Source organism: Dendrobates tinctorius, unplaced genomic scaffold (assembly GCF_039654945.1).
Source record: "Dendrobates tinctorius isolate UK_male_01 unplaced genomic scaffold, ASM3965494v1 ptg000214l, whole genome shotgun sequence".
Lineage (NCBI taxonomy): Eukaryota > Metazoa > Chordata > Amphibia > Anura > Dendrobatidae > Dendrobates > Dendrobates tinctorius.
Genome location: NW_027361881.1, coordinates 6,731,034 through 6,750,842, shown reverse-complemented (window position 1 = coordinate 6,750,842; position 19,809 = coordinate 6,731,034). Strand labels below are relative to the sequence as shown.

Below are 19,809 nucleotides of genomic sequence, written 5' to 3'. Positions count from 1 at the left end.
CTTCCAGACAGTCCCGTAGACAATGAATGCAGTGGAGGATAAGCCCGTGCACCTCTGCTTCATTCAAGAATGGGATGGATCTAGGACGCTTGTGCACTGAGCTCTGGAGTCTGTGTCATGGAGATTATTATTGTATGTTCTCCAAAGCCCTACAGGTAGGGGCCAGTGATGGTGTTACCTGTATTCTGAGGGTTAGAGGAACATTTGCATCTGTGGACATGAGGGGGCTAAAATTTTACTAAGTCCAAAAACTCCTTTTCACAGCTCAGGCACCGCTGAGCCGCATATATACAAGACAATTTCTTGTATCAGGACATTCATCCAATAAGGACTGACACCACTCAGGATACTTGCCCAATGAAGGGGGCAGGCAAGCAGCCCTCCAGGTAACACCGCCATTGTATGTCTTTGGAGAATGGGTGGCAGCTCAGTCAGAATGTACAAGCTCCTTGCAGATGTCATCCATGGTGGGATTTGAACCCTGGACTCACATGCTGCAGATCACCAGCACTTTCCACTGAGCCACCGTGCTGCTCACAAGAGAACCGCCGGCAAAATCATTGATGACTCGCAGCTCCAATGGGAAGATCAGGAAAAACTAGAGGAGCTCCATGTGCAATCTCTAAAGAACAACTGGGAGGAGGAATTACTCCAACCTCAGCCAGAGTAGAACTAAGGACCCAAGCATTGAACGGTAAGGGAGCTAACCACTGAGCTACCATAGCATTACCCGATGGCTAGGTCATCAATAGCCAGAATTGAAGTAAGGACCCACTCAGCTCAGTGGTTAGCTCCCTTAACTTTCAACCCTTGGGTCCTTGGTTCTATTCTGACTGAGATCAGAGTAATTCCTCCGCTCAGTTGTACTTTAGAGATTGCACATGGAGCTGCTCTAGTTTTTCCTGATCTTCCCATTGGTGCTGCGAGTCATCAATGATTTTGCCGGTGGTTCTCTTGCGAGCAGCACGGTGGCTCAGTGGAAAGTGCTGGTGATCTGCAGTATGGGAGTCCAGGGTTCAAATCCCACCATGGATGATATCTGCAAGGAGTTTGTATGTTCTCCCTGACTGAGCTGCCACCCATGCTCCAAAGACATACAATGGTGGCGTTACCTGTGCAGCATCCAGGAGGGCTGCTTGCCTGCCCCCTTCATTGGGCAAGTAGCCTGAGTGGTGTCAGTCCTTATTGGATGAATGTCCTGATACAAGAAATTGTCTTGTATATATGCGGCTCAGCGGTGCCTGAGCTGTGAAAAGGAGTTTTTGGACTTAGTAAAATTTTAGCCCCCTCATATCCACAGATGCAAATGTTCCTTAAACACAGGCCTTTGGAGCACAGGTGGCAGCTCAGTCAGGGAGAACATACACACTCCTTGCAGATGTCATCCATGGTGGGATTTGAACCCTGGACTCTCATGCTGCAGATCACCAGTACTTTCCACTGAGCCACCGTGCTGCTCAGAAGAAACACTTTGGTAAAGTCATTGATATGACTACCAGCACCAATGGGAAGATCAGGAAAAACTAGAGCTGGTCCATGTGCAATTTCTAAAGAAGACCTGTGAGGAGGAATTACTCCAACCTCAGTCAGAGTAGAACCAAGGACCCCAGCATTGAAAGGTAATTGCGCTAACCACTGGGCCACCATAGCATTACCTGATGGCTAGTCATATGCCTATCAGTACCCACCAACAAGTCATGAAAAGGAAGAGCAGGTCCCATTACAATCACTGATTACAATTTCTAAAATACAATTGATAGGAGGAATCTCATCATCTTCCCTCAGAGGTGAACCCAGGACACCAGCAGTGCTAACCACTGCACCATCATGCTGTCCAAGTGCTAACCTTTGGGTAAGTCATCTATAGGACTCCCAGCATGTATTGGAAGGTCTGGAAAAATAGACATAGCTGCCCAACACATCTAACCAATCTGTTCATTGATTTCAATTTCTAAAGTGAGGTGGAACTATGTATGTATATGTGAATATATATATATATATATATACACACACACAGTATTTATATATATATATATATATATATGGGGCAGGAACTCTCCTGTCAGAATACGTGGAATCAATTCCGGGGTGAGTAATTCCAGAACTATCACAAGGATTGTAGACACCAGAGACCACCCTTCCTTCGGCACGTCCCTCCCCCATAGTACCACTTACTGTATGTTGTGGATACCAAGCTCCTGGACACGGATGTAGAGATAATAATGAATATCCACATATTAAGCCTCTCGATGAACCAGTTCCGTTTCATGGGCAGAACGATGATGGGCAGGAGACTGGCAGCCAAGAAAGTGAGGACAGAAATGGCGACCAGGGAGCCGCTGCTCCGTGGTTACGAGCGAGTCCGTATGTCCCAGTTCCGGATAACTGGCCAGTGCTGCAGTTCCAGCATTTTTTGTTTTTATCTTTATTATTTTCTGGTGGATCCGTCCAACTCTCTATGAAGATGACGCCGCGCTGTCACTGTCTGCCTGGAACGATGATATTGGCAGCGGGCGGTAATTATCCGCAGATCGACACCGTCGTTAGCGCTTTGTGGCGATTCTTCTAGGAAATGAACACAATTTATCAGCTCATATCGGCCCGGGTCAGTGCTAATAAGGAATGTTATCGCCATCTATCACAAACTCTACCTTCTCTTAAAGGGGTTTTCTACTTTATGTAGCACTGTTTTTGGAATAATAGACAATCCCTTCAACAGAAGACTGTTCGGACCAAGCACTCTTTGTGTGGCCAAAGCCTCAGTATGTCTTTACACCTACTCGCTTTACTTCTATCTCTGGCTCCTATTCTAATATCAGACCTGTCAATCAAAGAATAGGGGGCGGAGATACAAAACAGGAAAGTGTGCTGGGTTTTTTGGGCAGGCCAAGGGGGCACCCAGCGCCTGCCTTTGGGTTAATGTTGTCAAGGGGGCACCCAGCACCTGCCCTTGGTTTAATGTTGCCAGACTTGATATAAGAATGCCTATGGTTTTGCCAAAGTCCAACATAGAACATTACATTTTTGCAGCGGCTTTACTTGCTGCAGACTGACATCACCTCCCAGTATCTGCTTGTAAGCCATGGATGTTCCCTCCAGCCTTGCCCGGAGGACATGTGTATCGTACGTCAGCCTACATCTTTGGTGGAGCTCCAGGTCTCATCCAGCCGCCTGTTTCTGAGTATTAATACGGTTGCTTGGAGCAGTCGTTGGCAGACGGTGCCCACTGAAGCGGGGCCGCGGTCCAGCCGCCTGTGGCTATCATCTTGGCAGCAGCTTCACTGGATGAAATCTTCAGATGTTGTTATTTTCTGGAAGACAGGATCGAGACAACTTTGAGCGTCTATTTTTATGATGTGTTGTTTGCAGATACATAAACAGTCAGAGCTCTCTGGTGCCGCGGGCAGATACGGGTGGTCTGCTCCAGATGTTCCCGCCGCGCCGCCCTCCTCCGAGGCGGATTGTTACAGCTCGTTCCCGGAGGGTTCTGCCGTTTCTATAGAAATGATGACACTCTCCTCCATCGATTCCCATTCTCGGGGTGAATTATGTCTTCCCGCGAGTTGTACAACCTCCGTATAGAAATGCGCCATTTAATTGGGAGAATGAAAAGTATGAAATCGCCCGGGATCATAACGACGGCAATTTTCTCTGGTCACGACCGCGCCAGAAGTAACGCAATGTGAGTATTCTCTATTATTGTCAATCTCTGTTCTAGAAGTGAGAACTCCGCAGCCGGGAGAGAGCCAGACGTAGGGTGGGAGAGGACGGGGTGGTCCGCAGGTCAGCGGTACAAGCGGGACATGGCAGGGGGCTACTGCGGATGTAGCAGAGCCAAATATGTTACACATTATTTTCTGGGAGTCTAAAGTCAAGTCCTCTCTTAAAGGGAATGTCACAATGTAGGTGATAGATGTAGGGTTGCGCGGCCCTCACCAAAGCCCCAGATTCGAGGTCTTGCATGTGCTCTAGTGGGGCGGCGAATTTCCCCTGATCCAGACAATGGGGGGCTCAGAGGTCCGACCCCCTGAGATTATCTATCCTGATTATTATTATTAGGACAATTCCTTTAAAACGTTACTGCAAGACTGAGCACTTTTGCAAGTTACTGCTTATTAAAATGTGCAGCCGTTCTTGAGATACTAACACTTTTCTTATGTTTACAGCTCGTTGCCTAGGAGACCGAGCACCGCTGCTGTGTAGCTTGTAAGCGCTGCACTGAAGCTGTCCGGGATTAGGATATATCAGCGCGCTCCAGCGTTCTCCGACAGCTTTATAACGGTGCTTACAAGCTCAATAGGAAAGAGCCTTTGAGCGCTGCACATGTGATGTCTGCTGCCTAGCAGCGGTGGTCGGTCACTTCAGACATAAAGGGGCAGAGATGGTCACTATTCTTCGGCCTGCAGACCCCGCTGTGTAATTACTGACAGGAGCACAGTGAGCGCCCTCTAGTGGCGGCAGCAGGAAGCCAGAATCCACTCATTCAGCTCCATGTTGTCCCATGAAGGGCTCCTGTATGCCCATTGCAAGTTGTGTCTCCAATTACAATGTTGCAGTAGTAGGGTTAGAAAAACATGGTGGATTTTTTTCCATAAAAACAGCACCACTGCAGTTTCTATTTGGTATTGCAGCTCATCGCCATTGAAATGAACGGATTAAAGTTTCAAGGCCGTACACAAGCTACAGACCGTGGTGATCTGAAGAAAAAGGAAAAAGATTCACAGGATCCGATCCAGCAGCTACGGCAGAAGTCCGTGGCCACAAGACCAGAGCCCTGCGAACCTCCTGCTACCTGGCGGCATCACTGGCCCCTCTTATGATTGGTTGACCACTGCGATAATGATGATATCACAAAGGAGGCGAGGAGGTCACAAAGCGCGGGTTCCGGGGGTCACCACCGACTGATGGTCCAGAGTCCGGGAACTCTTTTTGCTAAAATTGATTGTGGATGTTTGGTGCTGAGACACAAGACACGGCCTGGGAATCGTCAGCTCCTGTTTAATTACGGATCAGTCAGATAGAAATGAAAACGACATAGAGACGTCAGTAAATCAGTTCACAAGACGCAACCCGGGGACGTAGCAAGGAGGAAATGACTAATGCCGGCAACATTATAGTCTGGGCATGCTGGGAGTTGTAGTTTTTGCAACAACTACTACATCACGCAGCATGCCCCGGCAGTCACAGTTGGTGTGGGCATGCTGAGAGTTATATAATCACTGAACCGCTTCTGTCTCATAATTCACAGCAGCCGCCGGTGATAGACTGTGGACCCAGTACAATGGGATTGCGCCCTGTTGGATTTTAGGGGGTCGGTAAAAGACGTCCACTTACATTTAATAACAGAATTTCACATAAATTTGACAATTTCTTCATTAACTGAAAAAAAAAAAAATCAATTAGCAATACTGTCCGCCGCCAGGACCAATCAGATTACAGCATGAGTGGTCATTTTTGCCTTAGAAACGCTGCAATCTGGTTGGCTGTCACAGCCTTATAGAATCCCACCATTAGGGACTATGTACAATGAGCATTTCTTGCCCTCGTCCCTATCCCTGATCGCTCGGGGCCTCTCACCTCACCCTGCCGCCAGTTTCCAGTGAGCTGCATTATACGGCGGTGTGTAGGCAACAGATTCTACAAAATCGAAGCTTTTCCCAGTAACGTCTAATTATCACACCCCACACAACACTTCCCCCACCTGCTTCCCACATTAATGGCATAAAAAAAAAAAAGAAAAATCACATTATTTTCTGTCAATCTTGTGCAAACATCACAGAAAGTAACAGGCGCACCCCTTGGAAACAGATGATGGGAGTCATGCATAAAGATGAGCGCCGATGCTGCGGCCCCTGGCAACCAATCAGGATCCAGCCCTCACTGTGCAAAAAAAGGAAACAAAGCATCTGTCTGGTTGCCAGCGGCGACAACAATGGATTTGTAAGCTGGTCCCTCACCGGTCTCGTCACATACAGAATTGCTTTCCAATAAATTATAGCCCCCCAGGACAAGGACGTAGAGCGGCGCCGGACCTCTGGAGTCAGGACCGCCGGACACCCAGAAATCATCGGGTGCACCAATAAATTAAGACAGAATGCAGAATATACAGAAAAGTCATTTTCATCTCGTCCAGGGGAACAGACGTGGCGTCCAACGAGCCGCTCACATGGCATCGAAGTGGAAGCGATGCGCCTCCTGCCGCTTCTCCCGGTCATCGGCTTTCTGAAACACAGAGAAGAGGGGGCAATGTTAGGCTGCAGACCGTCAGAGTTGTCAGACACCACTAGAGGCGGAGGACCCCGGATACATCAGAGTTGTCAGACACCACTAGAGGCGGCGGACCCCGGACACATCGGAGTTGTCAGACACCACTAGAGGCGGCGGACCCCGGACACATCAGAGTTGTCAGACACCACTAGAGGCGGCGGACCCCGGACACATCGGAGTTGTCAGACACCACTAGAGGCGGCGGACCCCGGACACATCAGAGTTGTCAGACACCACTAGAGGCGGCGGACCCCGGACACATCAGAGTTGTCAGACACCACTAGAGGCGGCGGACCCCGGACACATCGGAGTTGTCAGACACCACTAGAGGTGGCGGACCCCGGACACATCAGAGTTGTCAGACACCACTAGAGGCGGCGGACCCCGGACACATCAGAGTTGTCAGACACCACTAGAGGCGGCGGACCCCGGACACATCAGAGTTGTCAGACACCACTAGAGGCGGCGGACCCCGGACACATCAGAGTTGTCAGACACCACTAGAGGCGGCGGACCCCGGACACATCAGAGTTGTCAGACACCACTAGAGGCGGCGGACCCCGGACACATCAGAGTTGTCAGACACCACTAGAGGCGGCGGACCCCGGACACATCAGAGTTGTCAGACACCACTAGAGGCGGCGGACCCCGGACACATCAGAGTTCTCAGACACCACTAGAGGCGGCGGACCCCGGACACACCGCTCCTCATCATTCCCTAATGGGGTCCGGTGTATGACAGATATTATTCTGTGCTAATGAAGCAAAAATGTTCTTTTCCTCATGATCAAACAAGTCATTAACCGCTAACGATCCGGGCCGCCGCTGAGTGCCACCATCACGGCCTCACACTAATATGTCCGGGCCGCATGGATGGTGATCCCCGAAATGTCCCTGTGCGGTCACTCTCACAGCTGATGGTCCACAGTGCAGAGACGGAAGTGCGAGTAACAACAGCAAATATAACCATCCCCAACAAGAAATGGAAACATCAGGAATATGAGAGGCAACCGGTGACTGCACAGCAGCACTTCACAAAAGCTCTGTACACACCGCACAGAAAAACACCACCGCTAGAGCAGCAGAATAGTGAGTGCAGCTCAGGGGTATAATACAGGATGTAACTCAGTAATGTAATGTATGTACACAGTGACTGCACCAGCAGAATAGTGAGTGCAGCTCTAGAGTATAATACAGGATGTAACTCAGGATCAGTAATGTATGTACACAGTGACCACACCAGCAGAATAGTGAGTGCAGCTCTGGGGTATAATACAGGAGGTAACTCAGGATCAATAATGTAATGTATGTACACAGTGACTGCACCAGCAGAATAGTGAGTGCAGCTCAGGGGTATAATACAGGATGTAACTCAGGATCAGTAATGTAATGTATGTACACAGTGACTGCACCAGCAGAATAGTGAGTGCAGCTCTAGAGTATAATACAGGATGTAACTCAGGATCAGTAATGTATGTACACAGGGACTGCACCAGCAGAATATTGAGTGCAGCTCTGGAGTATAATACAGGATGTAACTCAGGATCAGTAATGTATGTACACAGTGACTGCACCAGCAGAATAGTGAGTGCAGCTCTAGAGTATAATACAGGATGTAACTCAGGATCAGTAATGTATGTACACAGTGACCACACCAGCAGAATAGTGAGTGCAGCTCTGGGGTATAATACAGGAGGTAACTCAGGATCAATAATGTAATGTATGTACACAGTGACTGCACCAGCAGAATAGTGAGTGCAGCTCAGGGGTATAATACAGGATGTAACTCAGGATCAGTAATGTAATGTATGTACACAGTGACTGCACCAGCAGAATAGTGAGTGCAGCTCTAGAGTATAATACAGGATGTAACTCAGGATCAGTAATGTATGTACACAGGGACTGCACCAGCAGAATATTGAGTGCAGCTCTGGAGTATAATACAGGATGTAACTCAGGATCAGTAATGTATGTACACAGTGACTGCACCAGCAGAACAGTGAGTGCAGCTCTGGAGTATAATACAGGATGTAACTCAGGATCAGTAATGTAATGTATGTACACAGTGACTGCACCAGCAGAATAGTGAGTGCAGCTCTGGGGTATAATACAGGATGTAACTCAGGATCAGTAATGTAATGTATGTACACAGTGACTGCACCAGCAGAATAGTGAGTGCAGCTCTGGAGTATAATACAGGATGTATCTCAGGATCAGTAATGTATGTACACAGTGACTGCACCAGCAGAATATTGAGTGCAGCACTGGAGTATAATACAGGATGTAACTCAGGATCAGTAATGTATGTACACAGTGACTGCACCAGCAGAACAGTGAGTGCAGCTCTGGAGTATAATACAGGATGTAACTCGGGATCAGTAATGTAATGTATGTACACAGTGACTGCACCAGCAGAATAGTGAGTGCAGCACTGGAGTATAATACAGGATGTAACTCAGGATCAGTAATGTAATGTATGTACACAGTGACTGCACCAGCAGAACAATGAGTGCAGCTCTGGAGTATAATACAGGATGTAACTCAGGATCAGTGATGTAATGTATGTACACAGTGACTGCACCAGCAAAATAGTGAGTGCAGCTCAGGGGTATAATACAGGATGTAACTCGGGATCAGTAATGTAATGTATGTACACAGTGACTGCACCAGCAGAATAGTGAGTGCAGCTCTGGAGTATAATACAGGATGTAACTCAGGATCTGTAATGTATGTACACAGTGACTGCACCAGCAGAATAGTGAGTGCAGCTCTGGAGTATAATACAGGATGTAACTCAGGATCTGTAATGTATGTACACAGTGACTGCACCAGCAGAATAGTGAGTGCAGCTCTGGGGATGTAACTCAGGATCTGTAATGTATGTACACAGTGACTGCACCAGCAGAATAGTGAGTGCAGCTCTACAGTATAATACAGGATGTAACTCAGGATCAGTAATGTACTGTATGTACACAGTGACTGCACCAGCAGAATAGTGAGTGCAGCTCTGGGGATGTAACTCAGGATCTGTAATGTATGTACACAGTGACTGCACCAGCAGAATAGTGAGTGCAGCTCTAGAGTATAATACAGGATGTAACTCAGGATCAGTAATGTATGTACACAGTGACTGCACCAGCAGAATAGTGAGTGCAGCTCTGGGGATGTAACTCAGGATCAGTAATGTATGTACACAGTGACTGCACCAGCAGAACAGTGAGTGCAGCTCTGGAGTATAATACAGGATGTAACTCAGCATCAGTAATGTAATGTATGTACACAGTGACTGCACCAGCAGAATAGGGAGTGCAGCTCTGGAGTATAATACAAGATGTAACTCGGGAATAGGATCAGCATATTTTTACTTTTTGAACTTTTCTTTGCTTCATATGAGAGAGAAATAATATCTTTTAGAAATCCTCTTGGTAACCGTGCCTCAGTCGCCCTTTCTACCAGAATACTGTAAGATCAGTGACATCGTCTAGTTATTTTTGTCTATGGCCAACCGTCAGTCTCGCTCTTATCTGTCCTACTTTCCATCATGTTACTTGTAGGTCGGCTGTAGCTATAATCACCATGAACAAAAAAAAAGACGACTCTGTGTCACCAGAAGTAGAAATAATTTATTCCGGACTAGCAGAATTTCTGGAGTAGTGGACTTCTGAGACGTCCCATCCCCCTCCCCACCAGGACCATTATCTGTATTTCAGCCCAGTTAATGGCCGACACTCCAGCAAACTGGTTTTTGCAAATGCAAGAAATTGCTTTTTTTTTGGGCATAAAACTGCAGGAAGCCGAGACGTTATTACTGAGGGGACAAGTTATTAACCCCGATGTCGCTGAATATCTCTACTCTTATTAGTACGGATCTGGAATAGAGGGCATTTAGTGCATGTACAGACTGGGGGACTGTTCTCATGGCAGCGCCCACCCGCTCTGGCACTATATATCCCCAGCTTATCCATGCACGTATTCAGTGCCGGACCACACCAGCCTCAGGGGTCTTACCTTCTCTTTCCAGTGCAGGATGCCGATTATGGCCAGGATGAAGACACACACCCCGATGAGGGCGATGGCCGTCAACAGGACGATGTTACTGGGGGTCAGGTACAGTTTGGCGCTCCAGCTGTTGGTGGACAGGAAAGAGTTAAGCAGATTGTCACAATGTAGCGTGTGGTTGTGCGGTGATACATTGTATCCTGCGGGGTTACAGAGGACACCATGACCTGGTGACTGCAGGAGAACATGGCGTAATTAATAGTGGTAATAAACGCCACCGCTTCTCTACCTATCGGGGGCGACACTCACAGAATAGGCATATAGTCCAGAACTGCGTGGATGTAGCGGAACTGAATACGGGGCACATAACAGGCTGTGTAGTTCCATAATCACATCCACTATCAGGACATGCTGGAACTTGTAGTTCCCCTCCCTTCAGCAATAAATGTAGCGGGAGATAAGAGGCGCTGTCTCTCATGAGATATATCCGGACCCTGAGTGCTTCTCGGGAGCCGCCAGACGTGGGATCTGATATTAGTATAATAGGGGAGATAAATGGAATGAGACTGTTCCATCCCCCGGAGAGTGGACGGTGACCCGGCCGCCGGCTACAAATATCTCACCGCGTCGGCTTTGTGCTGGCGTCAGGTTGATGTAAAGATATATGTCTGCGCTCGTGCCGATCCGCTCTCCTTAATTCGCCTGCTTACTTCTACACGATGTAACAGCATCCGCCCCCCCCCCCCCGTTTAATATCCCTATAAATGCTCATACTCTGCCCCTGGGCATTGTGAAATCACGCGACGTGAGCGCGGATTGACACCGGCATGGGGCGATTACATTTACTGCCAAATATCTGGCTGCAGCAATTAATTTGTATGGGAACGCGGCGGTGACCCACATAGCAGTCATGGCCATCACTGTCACTCACGTCTGCCCAGACTGGAGGAAAGCTCCTGACTCGGCAGTAATGGACCGGCAGGTCTGCAGTTCGGGGAGAGTATTGTTCCAATGGGTGATGTGATTGGCCGGCGCGTGGACGGGTGCTGAGGAGGCCATTTATACGCTGCAGATTAAGTCTGGGGTCCTCTGAGTCCTCCACCTGGCACTATCAGAGAGTAAAGCAACTGAAGGGACATGGTAAAGTGTTAGGGCGACTCTCAAGGGAAGGGGCTCTGCCCATACCAGAGCATTAGGGCCCAGAGGGGACAAGCCAGGCCTCGTCATCCAAGATGGACATCCTCTTTAATGTCTTGGTACAATCAAACACAAAGCGGCAAACGATGAGCAGGGCTCAGCACCGGCAGGGTTAACGGGGCCGCTGCATCCCCCGGCCGGGCAGCCGTTTGACGCGTTACTGCTCGGAGTCAGAAATTTCGCACAACTGCTTATTATCTGGAAGCAGAAAGGTCCACACAGTGCTGGGGCCAACATCATTGTGCAGCGATTGCAGAAGGGGAAGGTGTAATCTTCCGGCCATCTGTTGTTGTGTGTAATCCAGATGCACCGCGTCCGAGGAGCGACGCTCAAATGTGCTGCTCCAAAGAGGACACTTCAGCGCGGTCACAAATGCTCAAAATGTGTGATTAACGCCATCGAATGGTGTATAGTTTACCCACAATAGGGAGCGAAACCACGACCATATGCACAGCAACGATAGCCATGTGCTATGGTACAAGGACGGCACAGGAAGGGCACAAAGCCACAACTGGCCAAAGAAAGGAACAAGGATTATATCACCGTCACTAAAGAACCTATCCTACGGAGAAATACTACTATAATACTGTCAACTGCATACAAGGATATAATTACTATATATAATACTGCCCCTATGTACAAGAATATAACTACTATAATACTGCTCCTATGTACAAAAATATAACTACTATAATACTGCCCCTATGTACAAGAATATAACTACCATCATACTGCCCCTATGTACAAGAATATAACTACTATAATACTGCTCCTATGTACAGGAATATAACTACTATAATACTGCTCCTATGTACAAAAATATAACTACTATAATACTGCCCCTATGTACAAGAATATAACTACCATCATACTGCCCCTATGTACAAGAATATAACTACTATAATACTGCTCCTATGTACAGGAATATAACTACTATAATACTGCCCCTATGTACAAGAATACAACTACTATAATACTGCTCCTATGTACAAGAATATAACTACTATAATACTGCCCCTATGTACAAGAATATAACTACTATAATACTGCCCCTATGTACAAGAATATAACCACTATAATACTGCTCCCTATGTACAAGAATACAACTACTATAATACTGCTCCAATATACAAGAATATAACTACTATAATACTGCTCCTATGTACAAGAATATAACTACTATAATACTGCCCCTATGTACAAGAATATAACTACTATAATACTGCTCCAATATACAAGAATATAACTACTATAATACTGCTCCTATGTACAAAAATATAACTACTATAATACTGCCCCTATGTACAAGAATATAACTACCATCATACTGCCCCTATGTACAAGAATATAACCGCTATAATACTGCTCCCTATGTACAAGAATATAACTACTATAATACTGCTCCAATATACAAGAATATAACTACTATAATACTGCCCCTATGTACAAGACTATAACTACTATAATACTGCCCCCATGTACAAGACTATAACTACTATAATACTGCTCCTATGTACAAGAATATAACTACTATAATACTGCTCCTATGTACAAGAATATAACTACTATAATACTGCTCCTATGTACAAGAATATAACTACTATAATACTGCTCCCTATGTACAAGAATATAACTACTATAATACTGCTCCAATATACAAGAATATAACCACTATAATACTGCTCCTATGTACAAAAATATAACTACTATAATACTGCCCCTATGTACAAGAATATAACTACCATCATACTGCCCCTATGTACAAGAATATAACCACTATAATACTGCTCCCTATGTACAAGAATATAACTACTATAATACTGCTCCAATATACAAGAATATAACTACTATAATACTGCCCCTATGTACAAGAATATAACCACTATAATACTGCTCCTATGTACAAGAATATAACCACTATAATACTGCTCCCTATGTACAAGAATATAACTACTATAATACTGCTCCAATATACAAGAATATAACTACTATAATACTGCCCCTATGTACAAGACTATAACTACTATAATACTGCCCCCATGTACAAGAATATAACCACTATAATACTGCTCCCTATGTACAAGAATATAACTACTATAATACTGCTCCTATGTACAAGAATATAACCACTATAATACTGCTCCCTATGTACAAGAATATAACTACTATAATACTGCTCCAATATACAAGAATATAACTACTATAATACTGCCCCTATGTACAAGACTATAACTACTATAATACTGCCCCCATGTACAAGAATATAACCACTATAATACTGCTCCCTATGTACAATAATATATCTACTATAATACTGCCCCCTATGTACAAGAATATAACTACTATAATACTGGCCCCTATGTACAAGAATATAACTACTATAATACTGCCCCTATGTACAAGACTATAACTACTATAATACTGCCCCCATGTACAAGAATATAACCACTATAATACTGCTCCCTATGTACAATAATATATCTACTATAATACTGCCCCCTATGTACAAGAATATAACTACTATAATACTGGCCCCTATGTACAAGAATATAACTACTATAATACTGCCCCTATGTACAAGAATATAACTACTATAATACTGCTCCTATGTACAAGAATAAAACCACTATAATACTGCCCCTATGTACAAGAATATACCGTATTTTCCGCTTTGTAAGACGCACTTTTTTTCCCCCAAAATTGAGGGGAAAAAGGGGGTGCGTCTTACAAAGAGGATATACATTTGCGCTGCCACTGAGGGTACTTGCCGCGGCACTCTGTGCCCTGATGCTGCCGCTGCGCTGTCCGCCACCGCCGCGCTCCTGTCCCCCGGTGGTTTCTTCCGCCCCACCGCCGCCGCCGCGCTCTGTCCCGTTCAGCGTGGGGGGGTCTCTGTCGCTCCATGCCTGCTTTCTTCCTGGAAAATGGCCGCCGCGCATGCGCAGACGGACATCTCGGCACTGAAATCTCGGGAGATGAGATTTCAGCGCTGAAATCTCATCTCCCGAGATTTCAGTGCCGAGATGTCCGTCTGCGCATGCGCGGCGGCCATTTTCCAGGTAGAAAGCAGGCATGGAGCGACAGAGACCCCCCCACGCTGAACGGGACAGAGCGCGGCGGCGGCGGTGGGGCGGAAGAAACCACCGGGGGACAGGAGCGCGGCGGTGGCGGACAGCGCAGCGGCAGCATCAGGGCACAGAGTGCCGCGGCAAGTACCCTCAGAACGGGACAGAGCGCGGCGATGGCGGCAAACACCGGGGGGACAGAGTGCGGTGGTGGCGGTAAGAACCGGGGGAGAGCGCGGCGGTGGTGGCAAGCAGGCACCGGGGGACAGCGTGGCGGTGGTGGCAAGCACTGGGGGACAGAGTGCGGCGGTGGTGGCAAGCAGGCACCGGGGGACAGAGTGTGGCGGTGGTGGCAAGTATCAGGGGACAGAGGGCGGCGGCAGTAACAGACACCGGCAGCGGCACGCTGCACATCAAAACACCCCCTCATCCCAGCAGCAATGTTCCACTCCGGCCTCCTCCATCACCACCCCTGGAAAGCAATAAGACGCATGGATTATAAGATGCACCACCATTTTATTAAAAATAAAGTTTTTTTCCTATTTTTCTCCTCAAAATTTGGGGTGCGTCTTATAATCCGGAGCGTCTTATAAAGCGAAAAATACTATAATACTGCCCCTGTGTACAAGAATATAACCACTATAATACTGCCCCCTATGTACAAGAATATAACCACTATAATACTGCACCTATGTACAAGAATATAACTACTATAATACTGCTCCTATGTACAAGAATAAAACCACTATAATACTGCTCCTATGTACAAGAATATAACTCCTATAATATTGCCTCCTATATACAAGAATATAGCTACTATAATACTGCCCCTATGTACAAGAATATAACTACTATAATACTGCCCCCTATGTACATGAATATATCTACTATAATACTGCCTCTAGGTACAAGAGTATAACTACTATAATACTGCCCCCTATGTATAAGAATATAACTACTATAATATTGCCCCCTATATACAATATAACTACTATAATACTGCTCCTATGTACAAGAATATAACTACTATAATACTGCCCCTATGTACAGGAATATAACTACTATAAAACTGCCCCCTATGTACAACAATATAACTACTATAATACTACGGCTATGTACAAGAATATAACTACTATAATACTGCCCCCTATGTACAAGAATATAACTGCTATAACACTGCTCCTATGTACAGGAATATAACTGCTATCATGCTGCGGTGTGTATGTGGAGCGGGTGGTAGATAGGATATATATCTATGTGCTGTAGCAGGCGACTCTCCTCTTTGCGGGGCGGTAGTTGCTGACACTTCACACCATTCATCTTCATCGTCTTCTGCATCAGTAACAAATCCAATAACCGCTTATTAATTTCGGCAGCAGGCGACTCTGATCTCCGGCCCCCTGCTCGGATCACACAGCATCCAGGGAGGACGAGTAAATTGTCCTCGGTTATGATAAAGATTTACGGGCTAATTGTGCAGCTCTGACTTCAGGCTTTCCCCTTCTGATTCCCAAAATAACTTGGAACACAGAGAGGAAAATCAATAGATACTTATTAAGTGAGATACATTTGGAGATGGCACCGAGTTCCGGGAAGGGGAACGCTGCGGGTGCAACTCCAAGAAGACGGATTAACCCTTCCACATCTGCACCTGGTTTACACAACGAGGAAAAGCAAACTGTTCCTGGACCTGGGAGCGCCGGATTACTGGGATTCTGGAGTATCAGACCAGTGTGATTGATGTGTGTATGGTGGGAAATGGTGTTGGCACGGATTTACCTTTTGGGGTTCTGGTGGGGGTACGGGATGACAATCAGCTGCGAGTTTGGGATGATGGCGGTCCACTCCTGCCTCCGGATTTGCTGGAAAACAGAAGGAAAAGCCGAGTAAGGGCACATCAGTATGCACGGACACGAGCGCCGCTCGTTAACAATCCGTCGCTCCTAACAAAATAAATTCATTTATAAATCTCAACCTTAATAGGATTTTTGACTGACCGCTCAGATGAGTCATAAGCGAGTCCAAGTCCTGAGAAATGATGACGAGGAGGAGATTAACGACGGGAGGCGGTAGAACCGTTCACAAAAGTGCATTTATCATTCCCCTCCTGTGTACTGCCCCTGTATATGGCCTCCTGTGTACTGCCCCTGTATATGGCCGCCTGTGTATTGTCGCTGTGTATGGCCTCCTGTAGGCTGCCGCTGTATATGGCATCCTGTACACTACCCCTGTATATGGTCGCCTGTGTACTGCCGCTGTATATGGCCTCCTGTATACTGCCGCTGTATATGGCCGCCTGTATTCTGCTCCTGTATATAGCCTCCTGTGTACTGCCGCTATATATAGCCTCCTGTGTACTGCCGCTGTGTATGACCTCCTGTATACTGCCGCTGTATATGGCTGCCTGAATACTGTCCCTGTATATGGCCTCCTGTATACTGCCCCTGTATATGGCCTCCTGTGTACTGCCCCTGTATATGGCCTCCTGTATACTGCCGCTGTATATGGCCTCCTATATACTGCCCCTGTATATGGCCTCCTGTATACTGCCCCTGTATATGGCCGCCTGTATACTGCCGCTGTATTATTATTATTTATTGTTATAGCTCCATTTATTCCATGGCGCTTTACATGTAGGGAGGGGTATACATAAAAACAAGTACAATAATGTTGAACAATACAAGTCATAACTGGTACAGGAGGAGAGAGGACCCTGCCCGCGGAGGCTCACAATCTACCTCCGCTGTATATAGCCTCCTGTGTACTGCCGCTGTGTATGACCTCCTGTATACTGCCGCTGTATATGGCTGCCTGAATACTGTCCCTGTATATGGCCTCCTGTATACTGCCCCTGTATATGGCCTCCTGTGTACTTGCCCCTGTATATGGCCTCCTGTGTACTGCCCCTGCATATGGCCTCCTGTGTACTGCCCCTGTATATGGCCTCCTGTATAATGCCCCTGTATATGGCCTCCTGTATACTGCCGCTGTATATGGCCTCCTGTATACTGCCCCTGTATATGGCCACCTGTATACTGCAGCTGTATATGGCCTGTGTTCTGCCCCTGTATATGGCCTCCTGTATACTGCCCCTGTATATGGCCTCCTGTATACTGCCGCTGTATATGGCCTCCTGTATACTGCCCCTGTATATGGCCTCCTGTATACTGCCGCTGTATATGGCCTCCTGTATACTGCCCCTGTATATGGCCTCCTGTACACTGCTGCTGTATATGGCCTCCTGTTTTCTGCCGCTGTATATGGCCTCCAATATACTGCCCCTGTATATAGCCTCCTGTATACTGCAGCTGTATATGGCCTCCTGTGTACTGCCCCTGTATATGGCCTCCTGTATACTGCCCCTGTATATGGCCTCCTGTATACTGCCCCTGTATACTACCGCTGTATATAGCCTCCTGTGTACTGCCCCTGTATATGGCCTCCTGTATACTGCAGCTGTATATGCCCTCCTGTGTACTGCCCCTGTATATGGCCTCCTGTATACTGCCCCTGTATATGGCCTCCTGTATACTGCCCCTGTATACTACCGCTGTATATAGCCTCCTGTGTACTGCCGCTGTATATGTCCTCCTGTATTCTGCCGCTATATATGGCTGCTTGTGTACTGTCGCTGTATATGGCCTCCTGTATACTGCCCCTGTATATGGCCTCCTGTACACTGCCGCTGTATATGGCCTCCTGTATACTGCAGCTGTATATGACCTCCTGTATACTGCCGCTGTATATGGCCTCCTGTATACTGCCCCTGTATATGGCCTCCTGTATACTGCCCCTGTATATGGCCTCCTGTGTACTGCCGCTGTATATGGCCTCCTGTATACTGCCCCTGTATATGGCCTCCTGTATACTGCCCCTGTATATGGCCTCCTGTATACTGCCGCTGTATATGGCCTCCTGTATACTGCCCCTGTATATGGCCTCCTGTATACTGCCCCTGTATATGGCCTCCTGTATACTGCCCCTGTATATGGCCTCCTGTGTATTGCCGCTGTATATGGCCTCCTGTATTCTGCCGCTATATATGGCTGCTTGTGTACTGTCGCTGTATACGGCCGCCTGTATTCTGCCGCGGTATATGGCTGCCAGTGTATTGCCACTGGATAAACCACCTGTATACTAACATCTGTGTACATACAGGCACTATTCCAGAGTGCAGCAACACATTTGGTAATACATTAAAAATAGGCTGAACTAGATGGACATAAGGTCTTCCTTCAGCCTTCAAAACTATGTTATTTGTATATATAGTACACACAATACATACACACCCACACATACAGTACACATGTACAAACACAAACGTACACAAATATGTACATACCGTTTCCCCGTAAATAGGGCGCCCACCAAAAGTAAGGCAGGCTAGGGGGAGCATTGTGCCTGCTAATATAAGGCACCCTCCCAAAAATAAGGCATACCTTGTTCTGTGCATGGGGAATGCAGTTGCGTCTCGCTCCCGCTGTCCGGTGCCCGCCGCGCTGTTCGCAGGAGTTAATCACAGCCTCGGAGCTGTGTGCCGATCTCCGCCCATGAGCCTGCGCCAATCACAGCACAGGAACCATGGGCCAGCTGACACCATCCACAGCCTCTGATTGTTCCTGGGCTGTAATTGGCCCAGGGCTCCTGTGCTCTGATTGGCCCAGGGCTCCTGCACCACCAAAGCACTGAAAGCAGCACCACGGAAGAAGTGTGTGTGTGTGTCTGTATAAGGGGGTGTGTGTGTGTACGGTACACACATGGGAGGCTGCAGTGGGATACTATGATAATGGGAGTCTGCAGTGGGATACTGGGATGATGGGAGGCTGCAGTGGGATGATGTGGGATGATGGGAGGCTGCAATACTGTACTGTAGAATGATGGGGGCTGTAATGGAATGATGGGGGTGCTGTATTGGTGACTGTAATGGGATGATGAGGGCTGCAATGGGATGATGGAAATATTTGGGGCTGCAAAATGATGATGGGGCTGCTACGGTAAAGGAACTGCTGTGGATGATTGTCACGGTAGCGGTACAGTGTCCAGAAAGTGTGTGGGAGCCATTTTAGAGCCCTTATGTTTTGTGGCCCTGTGTGGGAGTCAGGCAATTACAGTGCCGTACCGTAGTGTGTTACTTTGATTTGTTGTCTGCTTTTCTGCTGAACGGTCTATATGTCTGACTACTGGTTTTACGCTTTACCCTACAGAACGTTCCTTATGTAAGGGTAGAGCGCGCTGGAATGTTTCTCATGAAAACAAGACCCCCCCCCCCCACGAAAATAAG

At 47.1% G+C, this 19,809-nt stretch overlaps 1 protein-coding gene across 1 annotated transcript in view; it reads right to left on the bottom strand.

Moving 5' to 3' along the window:
* Positions 1-4,982: 4,982 nt before the first annotated feature.
* Positions 4,983-19,809, bottom strand: part of ITFG1 (integrin alpha FG-GAP repeat containing 1) — a 101,549-nt gene continuing 86,722 nt past the window's right edge. The window contains exons 16-18 of the mRNA XM_073554993.1: positions 16,308-16,390; positions 10,276-10,393; positions 4,983-6,222 (exon numbers count right to left, since the gene is read on the bottom strand). Coding sequence (XP_073411094.1) covers positions 6,163-6,222; positions 10,276-10,393; positions 16,308-16,390 — 261 coding nt within the window. The 3' untranslated portion in view covers positions 4,983-6,162. The remainder of the gene's footprint in view (positions 6,223-10,275; positions 10,394-16,307; positions 16,391-19,809) is intronic.